Genomic DNA, 17,071 nt, shown 5'->3' with positions numbered 1-17,071 from the left:
CACCTTTATCTCTCCTCTTTTCCGCAGTCTGATCTAACTCTAAAACCTCTATGCCACCATCGTCTCCCTTCCTGCTGTCGCCATGGTAACGTCAATCTGATCTCACCCCCCATCCGATGCAAGCTATTTTTAGGACGCCTGAAATCCCCTCCATCCAAAAAAAAAAAGCTCTCTCTGTCTGTCTGTCTCCCCGAACACCAGCTTTGTGTGTTATCAGAGGTACAGATATCTGCCCTGGAGCTTAACGTTCCCTTAAAATCTCACACAAGTTTAAGAAATACAGAGCACACAGCGCACGGTTTAATCAGGAAAGAGCGGGACATGAGAGACGGAGAGATGTGATGGAGAAGGTGAGGCGGTGTGATAGAGAAAGAGACGTACTTGAGAGCCCTTTGGTGCTTTGATATTCTCTTTTTACAGACGTCTTACTCAGCGCTAATTGGCCAATGACTGAGATGAGCCAAAACAGTCTCATTAATGAGCCCTGTGAGTCTCCGCGCGCACACACACACACACACACACACACACACACAGCTGCATGTGTCTGAATTGTAATAGTAATACGTTGCAGATGGAGACCAGGTCAAGAGCAGTCAAGCCAAGAACTGCTCATTCACAAACGGGCCAAAATCAAAGCCACTCGTCTTCAAATCTGAATCTAAAGTTTCACCTTCAGCCGCCGTTAAACTCACTGACAGACAGACCTACAAAACAGAATTTGCATTTAGTGTGTATTTAACAAATTTAACTTTTAGGCAACATCATATGACCCCATTAAGCATGATATAAAATCAGTACTGAGTTATGAGTGCAGTCACAAGTTTAGCCGAAAATTCACCTGCAGGTTCTTTAGATAAAGAGATCTATACATTTAAAACATGTAGTTGTACTTTAATATTTAATACTGCTAAACTAATTGCAGCCGCATAAGAATAATCAATATTCCATTCATTGTGCACTGTCTACTTACATAATTGATATATATTGCAGCTGGTCCAATTTAATGAAAACAAGTTGATACAATTCTTTTTACATTTTATCATGCATGTAATTAATTTTAATTTGCAAAAATGAACCTTTGCTTAATCCATTCGCATTGACATGAATAATTTTCACCAACGCAACTCAACTTTCACAAATTATGGGAGCGTTTTTAATCTAATATCATCGGTCCATGTAGTCCATTTAATTTGGAACACTGCTAAATTCAGTATCGAATGTTTGGTTATAAACAGCTTAAAATGTTAAAATAAAGTAATGAGCCCCAAGAAGCTGTGGGTTACAGTGAATTTATAACAGCTAAGGGGTGTAATTAAAAATCCCCTTAGCTGTTATAAATTCACTGTAAACTATGGCTTTATGGGGCTTATTGCTTTTATAAAACGGTTATTCCAAATGTGTAGTAAGGTTTCACAAAATAAAACAGACCAAATAAAGTGTAATAATATTAATAAAAACATTATTCTTTCCCCAAATAATGTAGTTCCTCAGAATCAATTGTGGTATTGTATATATATACATCAGCCACCTGCCATTTTTGGAACAGTTTGCGATGCTGCGAACCTTTAAGTGCGTTGACTGTGTGTGTCTACAACAACAAGTTATACACTTGTATATATTTGAATATTCATTGATTATTATGGTGAATGACGTCAAGTTAACCGTTCCAAAATGGCGGACACCGCAACGTATCCGGAGTGGTCGAATAGAGAATCTATACATATCTATGTTAACAACAGCTTCGAACATGGCTAAACCAATCAGAACCAAGATCCAGAACTATGCGTTTTATAATGTGTAATTATTATGCAGTAATATGATATAAGTACAAATTCCACCTAAATCCTTTAATTTATTATATGTTTTTGCAAAAAAATCTATTATTGAATAAAACAAATAATGGTATTTTTGAAGCTGAAATTATGAAATAGCTTGATTTCTGAAGATGTGAAATCGGGGAAAAACATGAATGGGAATATGACCAAGTAGACTGGAAAGTCGCTAGGCTGCAGAGTCAGTGTGCAGACAGCAAACACATATTTGCATCTGTAACCCCTTTAACACAAATCAAAACGCAGAACAGCTGGATTCAGATCACAACAATTCCTTGAACACAAAACAGAGCCATCTGGGTGCTGCTTGCATTTTCTGCATAATGTTTGTGTTGAGACTGGAATGAATGAATCCCATCATGCCCACAGCGTGAGAGGAAGCAGACGAGCGGCTGACAGCAGCAGCAGCAGTGTCTGGACACCTGAGCTCGCAGGCTAACACCGCGCTGTGTGCTTGTCTGAAAACATCTGCGCGTCTCAAAGAGCTCTGGCACCCTTCGCATTTGAGTATGTGTGCATATTTGAGACTAGAGCTCATCAAGATCATACAACACCTGAACTACGGTGAAAAAAAAAAACCTTTGTATTGTCTGCTTTCAATTTTCTCTTGCAATCTCCACTCACAGTCAACCCTGAAATGCGATTAATAGAAACTGACATCCTTGAAAATCTGAAACAGCCACACATATTGTAGCCTGCGCGTTTGTGTGTGTGTTACAGGGTTCTATGAAATATCACAGACTTGTAATGGTACATTACCAATATTTAGCAGATATCTGTACCTGCCTTTACCATGCAGGTATTCAGCACAGCACATGCAGTATGATTTGAAGGATAAAAGTTCATGTTTAAGGGTCAATTATTGCATCAAAGCATTATTAAAAAAAAAAAAAGCATTGAATATGGAATTGATATTAATCTGCCATAATTACAATAAACAGTTAGGGCATGTAAAAGCTTTGGTGTGAAGTGTGTGACAGCTTACCGGAGGAAATGACAAGCTCATAAATATTCTTCCAAAGCACAAATAAAATGATAAAACTAAACTCACTAGTGATGCAACAATATTAATTTCTACTGAAACTCCAAAACAAAATTAAAAAGTGTCCATTTATCAAAAAAAAAAAAAAAGGATTTCTAAAAACCATTTACCCTGCGCATATATGCAGTTTTTATATTAACTTTGTAATTATATAATTATGTTCTACACCAATTATTTGTTGAAATATAAACCTTTTAATGATGGCTAGATTACAATTAAAAATTGTATAAAAGTGCCAAGTAATCATTAATGCTACGGGTCAATGATTCTACACCTTAGCCTAAATTAATTTTCAGGCAAATAACTAAATCAAAGCCTATCAAAAGTGAATCCCATGATACTGGGGTTCCCATAGCAACAAAAACTGGAAGTTATAAAAATAAAAGTTTCAACTGCAATAGTAATGTCACAATAGCTCTCGGTCAAGAAGTGTGCGTTTGAAAGATTAAGGATCATGGTACCCGTGATCACAAAATCTCAGATGGCCAGAGGCTGATTCATCCTTTATAAATCGTTAAAATATTTGTGTATGAGAGTTTTTAAATGCTTAAATGTGTAACATGAGCTCATGAACGTCTGTAAAGTATTCTCAAATGAAACAAGTAGAGGCTTAGACATGGGAACAACATTCCTTACACCACAACTTAACAAGCGGATAGAGAGTGAACCACTGCCGTTGCCAAAGTGACAGTTCAAACAACAGCACTGGGTAATGGTGTCTAAGCATGCCAATGGTACTTACACCAGTACAGGGTGGACGGCGTTGTTCATGTTGCCGTAAGCAGCACGACCCAGCAACTCCCGAAAGCAACTCTCCGCCAGTGAAGCTGGATTTTCCTCTCCAGCCCTGAGAGAGAGAAACAAACACATAAGTAATGCAATATACTAAACTGTCGTTTACAGTGTGTGGTTTCACATTCTGCATTCTGATGTCAAACACACAAGTGTATTAAATGATGCATTAAGACCTTTTGGAAAGAAACCCAGCCACCTCTCGTTCTCTCTCTCTCTCTCTCTCTCTCTCACACACACACTATTTGTCCCTTCGGCTCACCGACAGCCCATGGAAAGCAATTAACAGAATCTGACGACCTTGAAAAGCTGAAATAAGCATACAACTATGCACACGCACACTCATCAGTGGTGTGCACATGTTTTCTGGAGCTAATAATAGCAACGTATTCAATCTAATCAGAGCCACAACAACCCCAAACAGTGGCAATGTTTTGTAAAGGACTGCTTGTATACTGCTTGCTTCACAGTATATACTGTATATCCCCTGCATTTTTTCAATAAAGAGTTTGTAAAGTAGTATGCAGCAGCTTATAAACTGAATGCGGTAACATCATTTTACTACATGGCCTTTCACAACAAGGATAACAACTAACAACTATAATGATTCAGGGCTGCACAATTAACCCCCCCAAAAAACTAAATCATGATATGGCTTTGTGAGATTATCAAATCACAAAGGGTGCAATTTAATTATAAATAAATAAATGTATGGGCTGCATGTTCCAGAGTGAAGCGCAGCACTTGTGTTTTTTATATGCAGGCAGCTCATGATCCAGTGTTTTCACTATTTCAGAGCAGCTCATTTTGAAATTCTACAATAGTAATAGGTATCATTATTATTTTAGTGCAGTGATACAGACTAGAACAGTGAAAATCTTAAGATTTTTTTTTTTATAAATCGCAATCACAAGTGATATTTTTTAACACCACAGCTTTAACAATGGTGACACACAAGAACAATATAATTGGAATACCTTTTTTTCCAGATTTGTTTTCTAGCTTATATGATAAAATACTGACAGCCAAACAGAATCCACCAACTTGCATTTTAACCTAATTTTATGTCAAATATACATAAGTCAATTTAAAGTTTTTGTTGTCAAATCATGGTTAATAGTCATACAGTATTAGAGACAATTTCACAACTTCAATGCAATGCATTGTAGGACAGCACTCAGAGCAGTATGCACTAGTTATATATTGTATATTTTAGGTAATGTAGGAAGTCTGTTAATTCTATGCACACATATTGTGAAAGGTATACTACAAAATAATATAAATAGTTTAGCAGATGAAATGCAACTTCGGAGCATACTCTTTATAACTAGAGTATATACTTACAGTTATGCATCTAGAAAGTAATTACAGTAAATAATTAATTGAATGAAACATTTAAAAATATCATTTTAATATATTCAGATAGAGCTTTCAGATGAGAAAGCATCTGCTGTTACATTAGCAGGTTAAATGTCATTCCCGACCAGCTTACACACATCAATCAAACGCTTGCCCGGGTTTGTTAACCACTGATCAATGCACCTGATCGGATTTCAGTTCCTGATTATAGGGCAGAAGGGTATGATTGATGTTCCGTATTCAAAAACACAAACAGGCAATTAAACTTAAGTATTCTGTGCGCACAAGGGGCCCTTATCTGAGAAACACTCACGTTTTATTCTCACACAAACACACACAACCTTAAAGGAATCAGATATCCTTGATTGCCCTCTACATGTGGACCTCCAAAGCTCTTTTATCAAGAAGATCTTCCTCCCTGTCTCTCTGTGTGTTTGGTGGTGTTACGGTGGTTTTATTCAGTGCATGGCACAGAAAAATAAATAAATAAACATCAAGACGACGCTGAACAGCAAATATCACCTTGAGCATCAACATTTTAATGATTTTGCCTTCTCAAGTGTGTGTGTGTACTGTACCTCTCAGAGTCCTCATTATCTTGCATGTTGAAAAGCATGGAGGGGATGAGTTTATCCATGTGTTGAGGTTCCCAGATGATTGCCTGCAGTTCATCATTCACGGTCTTTCTGACGACACCCTGGAGACCCTTAATGCCTGCTACACGGATCCTACAGCAATTATATGTTAAACACACTTAATAAACGAACGCTAAATAATGCACACATAATTGGTGTCAGTACTTAAATACTTCTAGTGGTCTAGAATGTATTTAAATAAGTCATATTTTAACTATAGGAATCTGACTGCATTCCTAACACAGTTGGCAGCTGGAAACAAATGATGCTATAGACCTTGTCTCAATAATGACTTCACAATCTTCTTCACATCTAGATTTGGGCAAGTGAAGAACAAAAAAAAAAAAAGTTAAATATGTACTTGTTTTCTTTCCTTAAATAGTTAATTTGTTTATTAAATTAAAACAAATTTAACTGAATAAATAAATAAATGCATTTTAGGGGGAGAATATTTATAAATAAATACTGCAAAAATGCATAAACATTTATAGACTGTTATTTTTTTACAAATTCACAGCATCATTCCTCCAGTCTTCATTGTCACATGATCTTTCAGAAATAATTCTAATATGCTGATTTACCATTGTAGCACATGCAAAATGAGAGCTGGCATCGTCTTGATCTAATAACCATGGATTTTACATGAAACACATAATCTTGATGGCAGTATAGGTCTCTACAATCCCAATTTATGCCTCCCTGTCAATAGTACCTTCGCACATAAACCAGTCACCCATGCTTTTTGCGCAACTGTACCCCCATACCATGACAGACATATGATTTGCTTCTGTTGCTAATAAAAGTCTGGATGGTCCCTTTGGTCTTTGGGACTGAGAAATTGAAATCCTTTTTTCCCGGAAACAAGTTGAAATGTGGACTCATCTAAGTCTTTTTGACAATCTTAGATGAGCTCTGGCCCAGAGAACCTAAAATTAATATATATTTTTCTTCCTACAGTAACAGATATTCAAGTTGCATTTCTTGATGCAGCAGCAGACTGTGGTAAATTATAGAGAATATTTTCTGAAGTACCCCTGAGCCCATGTGGCTATATTTCACACTGCCGCATGACGGTTTCTTATGTAATGTCGTCTGCGGGATCAAAAGTCAAGTAAATTGAAAGTTGAAATTGAGGTTTCCTGTTTTGCCCTACATGTAGTGTGATTTTCTCGGGATTCCCTGATTCTTTACACAATATTATGTGTAGGTAGTTGGTGAAAGACCTAAATTCTTAGCAATTTTGCATTGCGAAATGTGATTTTGGATATTTTTTTTATACTTCTCTCATGAAATTTGCCCAAAAGTGATGAGCCATGATCCAGCTTTGCTTGCAAAGACTGAGATGCTCCTTTTATACTCAAACATGATGCCTTGACCCATTACCAATTCACCTGCTTACTGTGATCTTTTCAAAACAGTTTAACGTCGATATTCAATAACATTTTCACTTTTATTTTGCCTCTGTCCCAACTTTTTTGGAATGTGTTGCCACCGTCAAAAACTACATTTGTTCATATTTACAAAATACATTTTCATTGGTCAGTGAAAACTTTGGAAATCTTTACCTTAATACTTTTGTCAATTACATTTGAATTTGTCAATTACATTAAATTTAAAGACAAGTAAGAAGTCACAGATTCTTGATTTTATTCTATTTTACAAAATGCCCCAACTTCTTCTGGAATTGGGGTTGTATTTTATATTATATTATAATATATATATATATATAATAAAAAACTACTGACAGCACATCATGAAATAACCTCAGACACAAATTAATGCACACACCTGCTGCGAGTTTCAGGGTCCTCGTGTGTGGAGTGACACATGGCACTGAACTGAGAGACGAAAAAGTCGTATCTGCGATGGTAAGATGGTGTATCCTCCTCAATATTTGCAAACTTCACAAACTAGAAGGGAAAAAAAACACTCACAATGATTATGTCAGAAAAACACAACCACACCCAATCTTTTCTCACACAATAACAGATTCAGAAACACTCCCATGCAAAGCAGTGAAGGTGATATTTCCCTCCCATGATGTGCAGAGGAAGTTACTGATATCAGCCAGAGTGTGACATCTCATTAGAGAAGCAAGATTGTGTGTTCAAGTGCATACAGCATGTGTGAATCATTGTCTGTTAGGGTACATAATTGATATTTGTAGCATTTTATTTACTAAAGTCTATTAAAACAGCCATAATTCAGTTTTCACCATATTCACCTTCTGTCTGACCCTCAGAATTAAACAAGCATTAATCAACTTCAGTTTTCACTAGCTTCTGTTTGGAAAGTTTCTAAATGCTAAATGATGTGGGCATTCCTATGCTAATACACTCAAGCAGTCAATACGGTGATTATTTCCGAGTGTCCTTCCTTTGGAAGGACATTAAATAATACGTGAGTTTACGCAGCCTGACTGAGAAATGTAGTTTCGGTCTGCAACAGATGCATTGTTTAAAACAACTAAACAATTCACTGCAGCAGAATATTTGCAACGCTTCAGATATGCTGGGAACATATTTTAAAAACCCAGATGAGGAGTAATACAGCAGAAAATTGAGTGAGCAGAGAGAGACTACGCAAGAGAGAATAAAAGGGGAAAAAAAGCACCATAACATAAATGGCAGAATAACAGTCAAAGCATTTCTCATCTTCCACCTGAACCTCTCGCATCTCCTGCAGAGATTTACACTCTTGCTTCACAATGCAATAGAATAGCCTTTTTTTAATTCTTCAGGATATAGAAAGGTAACTGGAACCAAAATGTTCCAGTTACTTTTTGTCTGGAACCAAAAATGGTTCTTCTATGGCACTGCTGTGAAGAATCTTTTGAAGCACTTTTATTTCGAAGAGTGTAGGTTTGCATTCGCTGGTTTGTTCAGTCAGACACACAAACTTACTGAGTTGGTGCCCAGGACTTGCAAATCAGGTTCTCTGGATTCCAGCAGTTTAGCTACCATGTGCAAGAAACTCTCCACAAACGGCTTGATACTCTGGGAATGACACGCCATCAACAACTGATCCAACGCCTCCATCGCTATCACCACGTACCTGAACACACACACACCAAGAATCAAGGTCCAAAATCAATAAAACTGTAAGAACAACGTTTTGATCTGATGTGACAACTTGGCCATCTTCTTTTGACCTCCATGTACATTATCTTCATATATTTTTCTAATCATATCACTTTTTTTTTTTTTATCCAGAACACATATGTAGAATATTTATCAGATTAAGATACCAAAAAAAAAACTAAATATAAGGAACACAAGCTAAATAGGTTTTTATTAAAGGAAAAACAACACAAACAAACAAACAATAAATGTAATGCAGGTACAATCTTACAGACAGTAAAAACTACGTATAGTCAACATACTCAAAATTTCACTCATTAATAGCAGGTATATCAAAGATAATTCTGCATTGGCACTAAATGCAATGTGGGAAATATTTGTATGTATGGTTGTAATCATGCGTATCTTACCCATAGCGGTGTCGCACCACATCTCTGCTGAGGCGTTCTGCAAGGTACGCTCCGATACGGTCCAGCTTTTCTGGGGCTGACACTGCATAAAAAGTCAGCTTTTCCATATCAGATTTCACTAGTCCATCCTGCCAAAAAAAAAAAAAAAAAAAAGCTATAAATTGTGAAATACAATTACTATTTTACTGGAACTTTACACGAAAATGTGCCTCTTTACCAGAAACTGTCATTTTCTGCGATAATCTTGGACTTTTAGGTGTCTGTACAGTAGATGCATTATTGTGCTGTATATTAATTTATAGTTCTTGTTCATTTTCCCAGTTAAAGAAAATGTCCTACTGTTGGTAATAAAAGTTTCATATTAATCAACTCTGAGCAGTTTTATAAATACTCTTGTTAGCAGTTTATTCTGAACTACTTTGGTTTGTAATTGTACCTAGCGACTTCTTAGTTAAAAAAAGATCTGAAGTAGAAATATTATTTGAAAGTATTAAAATCTTTGATGTTTTAAGACTTAGTAGAATATTTACAGGGAATATCTTCTACTGAATATAAGAAGTGTTATTCAACAGAAAGTTACCCAGAACCCCTTAAGAAACATAAACTCCTGAAGCTCACGAAGTGCTAATTAACTTAACACGATTTTAACGTACGGTACATAACATGACTGTAGGGAATCTGTCTCTCTCGGTGTGTGTGTGTGTGTGTGTGTGTGTGTTTTGGTTGAAACAGTCACACCAACTTATGAGAATATTACTCACACTTAGCCTTCAGAGAAAACAATTGTGTGTGTGTGTGTGTGTGTCCCTCTTATCAACAGAGCTAAATGTTAATGTGATGAATATGGAGTAACAGCAGGGTTAAAAACCTTCCCAGTGTGTGTTGGTGTATATTACACTCTCAAAAAACTGCTGAACAGGTCAAAGGTCAAAATTAAGGCTTTAATAATCCATTTTGATAATAACATTGCCAAGACACTTCTCTTCAACAATGTGAATAACGAGCAACAGCTGCTAGTCGACGGTGCTTTAAATTCAGATTGATAGTCCAATGGCTTCTTTCTTATTATGCATGGCATTTACTTTAGCTGGTCTCGGAGGACAAGAAGAGCCGATAAGAATATATTTTGATCACAGCACTAGAACCTGAATGTGTCTGAATCCCAGTGCATGAACTTTGATATAACAATGGTATTTAAAGAAGCATTTATTTAAAGCATCTGTCAAAAACGTATGTAAATGAGCAAGACTTGTTGACTGCAGAATTCTACGGTCTCCTTCAGTGAATCTATAGATGCAGATGATACAGCGAGATACTGATCAGGACAAATTTTAGCCATTTTAAGATAAACAGTTAGTATCCATTGTTTGCCAATGAACAAGATTCTATCAGTATGATAGTCTTATCAAACGTAAAGATAAAATACATTCCAAACTATCAAATATTTGACTGAATTTTAACATTTAATAGTGTATACAGTTACTGAATAATTAATATATCAAAGTGTGTGTGTATAAATACAGATGATACAGTGAGATATTGCACAGGCCATAATTTTTCCCATTTTAAAATAATGGCTATTAGCCAATAAACAAGAGTATATCAGTAAAAAAACAAAAACAAAAAAAACAAATGAATAATCCTGTCAAATGGAAAATTAAAACTATGTAAAGATATCACAGATTAAATAAAGAATAAAACATACTTGAAAAAATATAATTACTAAATCTAAATCTAACTTTATGTATTTGTATATGCATTTGTGTGTGTGCATTCAAATTTATTTTTATTTCAGTTTTGTGCATGCCTCATGTATAATTATATTACAAAACCTAGATGTTATGCACTTCAGATGGATGGATATTCCATTCTTCTAATATTCCAGAAATTCCTTGCATTTCCATCTATTTCAGTGATAGGTTACCTTGGGGTCCTCTGGGAAAATGTTGTCCACTAGACGCTTGTAGCGTGGCCGCAGAGGACCACAACATCCACACACTCCTGAGAAAAGACAGAAGAAGTTTTATATGAACAAAATAAAGATAGACAACCTTGACATCTTAAAATCAACTTTATATGTTTTCTGTTCAGTCTGCATGAACACAAATGATTGTGATCTGTCTGCACGGATTTCAAATTATTTAGCTTTTTTGTGTTTTTTTAAAAACCATCTCCTGCCATAGCATCACATTTTAAAGAATGTTTGTTCAGTTAACATAAACTTCAGCTTTTACAAATGTGCCTCGTGACACCTGCTTTCTGTTGCGTTTCACTGCACTGTGTCAAGAATGGCCCTAATGAGATAGGATAGATATGCAACATAAGCAGTCTGACACATACATTCAGACTTCACCCACTCAAGCCAATAAGAACTTCTGAATCTACATATGCATGATATTAAAATGAGCTGTCAGGATGAAATTTGTATGTGTGCACTGATGAAAGGCTCAATGCAAACTACAGTCTGTGTGTGGGGGGATGATGCCACACAGTTTGAAGGGCTGATTAATTATTAAAAAAAGTCAAAGAAGAAATCTGAGAGCAGCAGAGCAGCCAGTACACACAAACACATGCGCACTCCTCATATTATTCAACACACACACACACACTGCACTGACAGCCCTTCACCAGCTAGAGGTGAAATTGTTCATTCATCCAGTCCAACATTGATAATAAATCTGGATTGAAATGCATGTGTATATGCCAAAAGACAGTGTGTGCGTGTGTGTGTGCAGGGATTGTAAAGTGAGATGTGGAAAAAGGAGCCGCCATTATCAGCTCAAACACCTGATCCAACTTCAGAAAGACAGAAAAGCGAAAGATGCTGTGAGGGAGAGAAATAAATAGAAGCAAAAGAGAGCGGGTGAGTGAGCTGAGCTCTACAGCAAAGTGACAAATGCATAAACAGTCTTACTAACAAAGGGTGTGCAAAACGCTTGTATTAATCATCACGATCGCACACAAATAAACACACATAGATACCAAGTCTGCTAAGGAAAGATCTCCTCTCCCAGGTGTGTCTGTATCTGAAGGTCCCGTCAGCTTCCGAGCGCGGCACCTGCCTGTACCTCCTCATCATGACCTTTGACCTTTGTTGACTCCTTTAGAGCCCCTCAACCCGGTCAGAACAGCAACCTTTCTGCGTCCTGCTTCCACCCTGGTCTGAGACTCAGACACACACCTGAACTGAATACCTGTAGAGGACTCGCCCTCTACTGAGACTGGCAGGAGAGCTAACCAATTACAGATGAATGGAAGTAACGCCTACTGTGTTCTGTCAATGAGGTGACAGACAGAACTCAGAACCAGACTCAGAGAGAATAATATTTTACATTAAAAAATGTTTTTATACAAATATAAATAATATTAAATGAAAGGAAAAGTTTTTTTGATGCATTTAACTTTGTAAAATTACGCATTTAAAAGTCATTAAAAAAAATCAACAGTAAATACTGAAAGGTGAGACTGAAGTTGATTGGTTTGTAAAAACTGGTGCATATTATTTAATTCAAATAATACTTTAATGCCCAAATGACCTTGTTTACAGCAGACAGTAGAAAGTTTCATATTTTGATGAAAATCTATAAAACACTTGTTTGTTTAGAATAATGTTCACAATGTGCACAAAAAGGTTTTCTCGAGAATACGCTTTTTTTTTCAACATTTCTTCTTTTCAGACTAATATATATTTGAACATTAATGTTAAAAATAAATAATACATATTATTAGATATATATACACATACATATACACACACACACACACACACACACACGTTTATATTAGTATGAATGTGAATCAGTGTCACATGTATATACACTGAGTGTATGAGTGTATATATTAGTATACATCTAGATTACATACAAGTAAAAAAAAAAATATTTTATATATATATATATATATATATATATATATATATATATATATATATATATATATATATATATACACACACACACACACAATAATAGATGGGAATTGCATAAATTATTAATTGACTATATAAATTACTATAATGTGTTATAGTTTCCCTCTATGTCAGCTTTAAATTCAGAAAAGCTTCTGGAAAATGATGGAATAACATGAATTCATTTGTTTCTATAACACTATCAAAATACTAAATATCAAAAGACATTTACAGTTTCTACAAAATTTCCTGTGAGGTGGTTGGCTAGATTGATAATGTTTTTTAGTGACAAATCAGCAGATTTTACCACAACCACATACTGGCCTACATATCACAGAGAACCAAATATTTCAGTCTGAAAGGCATAAATGATGCATAAATCAACAGAAAAGTAGGGTCTAAAAAGGACAAGTGATCATTCAGCAAACAGAACGACAATTCCCAATGCAGGTCCATTCTGATTTCACATGTTTAAATTTTCAAAAAACACAGAACAAGTTAACAAGTGCAGGGTAAAACTGTCATTCACAAATGAAGAGACAATATAAATAAATACTACTAACGTCAAGGGCATTGACTTAAACCAAGTTGTTGTTTTCCTTTTCATCTACATTTCCACGAGGAAAGCTCTATATCGTAACAGATTAGACACGGCCAGCAGGGGACGCTCACCCTGTTTAGGCCACCCCAGAGCAGGGTGCAAATCCTGCTTCCCACTGGTGCCTGTTGAATCCCCATTACTGCCAACATGAGACCGTCTGGGGAAATGAAGAGATTGATTCAGCGCCTGCAGAGAAAATCCTCTTAACCTTATGAGGACCTGAAATAGCTTAAGAGTTTGAAGAGCGAGAGCAGAGCCCGAGAAAAAGCTGCCATAACAGAATTACCATCTATCTAGAGACGGACCATGATGCACAATAATGAAGGCAGAACTTTAAGACCTTTGTGTCCACATAACATAAAACACAAAACAACCCGTGGGAGTAAACTAATCAAAAAAAAGAAAGTTCAAAAATACATTTATATTTGTTTGTTTTTTTCAACTTTCTAAGCATTGCAGTAAAATGATTATTTTAATCCGCCACAAGATTTCAAATACAGTAAATATTCTAACTAGAATGTTTGAGTTTAACCTCTGACCATTCATCTGTGTATGTTTTCTTAAGTGTGTGTATATATCGGGCTTTCTGTTCTTATTTGAAACTGTAGACCAAAGTCTATGATGTAAAAACCCATAATCCTTTGCCATCTGACAGAGTACAGGTAGAGTCTACACAAATACTCTCTCCCAAACACACCAATACACACACTGTGCTATATTTGCCAGCATGGGTCGATGGAGTGGAGGGCAAATAACAAGATATGCATGAGCTAGTCAATGCGAAGTGAAAAAAGGAATGGAGAAGATAGCGAAAGAAACTGGAAACCACTTATCTCGTGCTACCGTTCGACCAGTTTTACATCTGAGCAAAATGTAACATTTCTGTCTGCACATTTGCTGTGCACTTATGAGATCATTAACCCAGTTACAATTTCCCATAATGCAATGCAAATGCCTCCAAACTTCTAGGTTTTAAAAATATGACAGGCAGTGATCATTTAAGCGACTACAAACTAAATATAATGGTGCGAGCCTGCATACTGTGTATTGGTTATGAAACGGCATGAAGCATGTACTGTATGGCATTTACTCAGGCAGTATATAAATATGTTGTTTCAAACACATATTCCCTCTGTTTTTCTCTCTTATTCCATGTTCTACTAATTAGTAATCGACCAGTATGGTTTTTCAATGGCTGAAGCCAATATTTAAAGATCAAGATGTTCAATGCAATGCTAAAGGGTAGCTGACTCATGGCCTGGTGAAATATTAATGCAAACATGGTCTGTTGAATGTCATATTTCATCATTTATCACCCAAATCTGTGATTCCAAACCTTCTATATTCCACAATATGTTCTATGTTCCATTTTACCGGTTATATATATATATTAGCATGCTGAGAGTGTGTTGTAAGCTTCAAATTATATTTAAATTTAATTGAATTTAAATGCATTTAAATTAATCTACTTTGAATTATCACCAGTACAATTATACACATTCAGATGGACATCTTTGGCATGTTGTGAGCGAGCTTTAAAATGCAATTTAAAATGAATTTCATTTAAATCATTTAAAATATAATGAATCTACTTTGAATTATCATTGCGACACTCATTCACAATCACACAGACATCTTTGGCACAAGTGGGAACTACCACTTCTATTAATCGGCAAAAATGGCTGTTATTGGCAAATGATCTCAAAATGGCCAAAAATTAGCCTTGTTTATAAACTAGTCAATTGTCAAATATGACAGCTTTTTCACCTAATGTTTTCCACTGAAGATATATTCAACTGTTAGTCTGTATATTTGAATATCCCCTGTATATTATATAAGCTGTAAAATTACCTTAAAATCAAGCAAATCAAGGACAGATGGACAAAAAACAAGCACAAACACACGCGGATCAGACCTACCAGCATCAGCGTTCTCTGAGTCCATGTCTGTGTCTGCTCACTGGACCTGGGAGACAATCGCTCTCTTTCTGTCTCTCTATCTTTCTCTCTCTAGGTGCTGTACAGTGCAGAAAGTCTAACCATATTCTATAACACACACACACACACACACACACACACACACACACACACACGCATCTGTATGAGGACAGAGGATGTGCAGTATTTAATTCTGATGATGCTGGTGTTTTGACACACTTAAAATTTCACTGCAGTGTCAACACGAGCATCTGACCGAATAATGCCACCATGCACGCGCACACTCTTGACCAACACAAAACACACACCACCGCCTTCCCTTGATGTTTTCCCTCACACTGAATCTTCACTAGCACGTCGTCCACTGCGCATATGAATGAGACATTGCTGAAAGGAAAGCGGGGAACACCAATACAAAACAGATGACAGATCAAACACACAGATCAAACTCTCTGGCTCACTCAAAACAGAAGATCAAACTTTGCTTTGCAAACGTCCACATTATCATCTCAAAGCCATGAGAGAGGGAGAGATACTTGAGAGAGAGAGAGAGAGAGAGAGAGAGATAAACAGAAAGCTCCTTCAGAGAGAACGAGAAGCGAAAAGATTGAGAAAGAGAGAAAGAGGGTGGTCATTGTGCCCTGCACTTCAATAGCATTTACACGGTCAATCAGTTCTGATTTTTTTTTTTTTTACTGAAATTTGAACAGACTGAACCTAAATGACAATATCATCTTATATTCGATAAAGTATATATTGCAATTATCTGACATAGTCATTTTTACTGCAATATGAGAAAGATTTAACATCTTATGCTGCTTAGATATTAGCTAAAAGAACAAAAAGGCACAAAATCACATTGAAACAGCAGTTCTCATTTTAAGCAAAGTGTGCAAACTACAAACTAGCAAGCAATGACTTCTGTATCCAAAGTCAGGATTTGCCAACACTTTACTGCCAGATGAAGCTGTTAAGGGTATGCAAAACTCAAGTCCTCTGTAAAAAAAATAAATAAATAAAAATTTATTGGAAAAATAAATAAGAAATAATTTTACATTTAATATTAAAATAACAATCATTGTGTTTACTCTTAATTGAAATAAAAAAATAATAAAAAGTGCTCTGTATTTTAGTGGAGAACGGAAATGTATTTTTCTTTTTTTATTAATGCTCTCCAGATTCCAAAAACATGATTATTTGGCTCAAATAAGATTTGTAAATTTTGGCAATGACTTCTATATCCAAAGTTAAGTTCTGTCAATGCTTTGCTGCCAGCAGAAACTGTTAAGCGTGTGCAAACTCAAGTCCTCCGTAGAAGAATTGAGCTCCATTTTTGTTCTTATAAAATTCAATAATTTAAAGGGGTCACATGATGGGATTTCAAGTTTTCCTTTCTCTTTGGAGTGTTACAAGCTGTTTGTGAATAGATAAGATCCCTAAAGTTTCAAAGACTTAAGTCTCAAATCCAAAGAGATA

General features: G+C 35.9%; 1 protein-coding gene across 3 annotated transcripts in view; it reads right to left on the bottom strand.

The window, feature by feature from the left end:
• LOC127950997 (protein EFR3 homolog A) overlaps positions 1–17,071 on the bottom strand; it is a 38,263-nt gene that overhangs the window by 16,487 nt on the left and 4,705 nt on the right. For all 3 annotated transcript variants that reach the window (XM_052548547.1, XM_052548544.1, XM_052548548.1), the window contains exons 3-8: positions 11,075–11,151; positions 9,151–9,278; positions 8,564–8,714; positions 7,449–7,570; positions 5,604–5,753; positions 3,617–3,721 (exon numbers count right to left, since the gene is read on the bottom strand). In XM_052548547.1, coding sequence (XP_052404507.1) covers positions 3,617–3,721; positions 5,604–5,753; positions 7,449–7,570; positions 8,564–8,714; positions 9,151–9,278; positions 11,075–11,151 — 733 coding nt within the window. The remainder of the gene's footprint in view (positions 1–3,616; positions 3,722–5,603; positions 5,754–7,448; positions 7,571–8,563; positions 8,715–9,150; positions 9,279–11,074; positions 11,152–17,071) is intronic.

Source organism: Carassius gibelio, chromosome B2 (assembly GCF_023724105.1).
Source record: "Carassius gibelio isolate Cgi1373 ecotype wild population from Czech Republic chromosome B2, carGib1.2-hapl.c, whole genome shotgun sequence".
Lineage (NCBI taxonomy): Eukaryota > Metazoa > Chordata > Actinopteri > Cypriniformes > Cyprinidae > Carassius > Carassius gibelio.
This window is presented reverse-complemented; position numbering and strand designations above follow the sequence as displayed.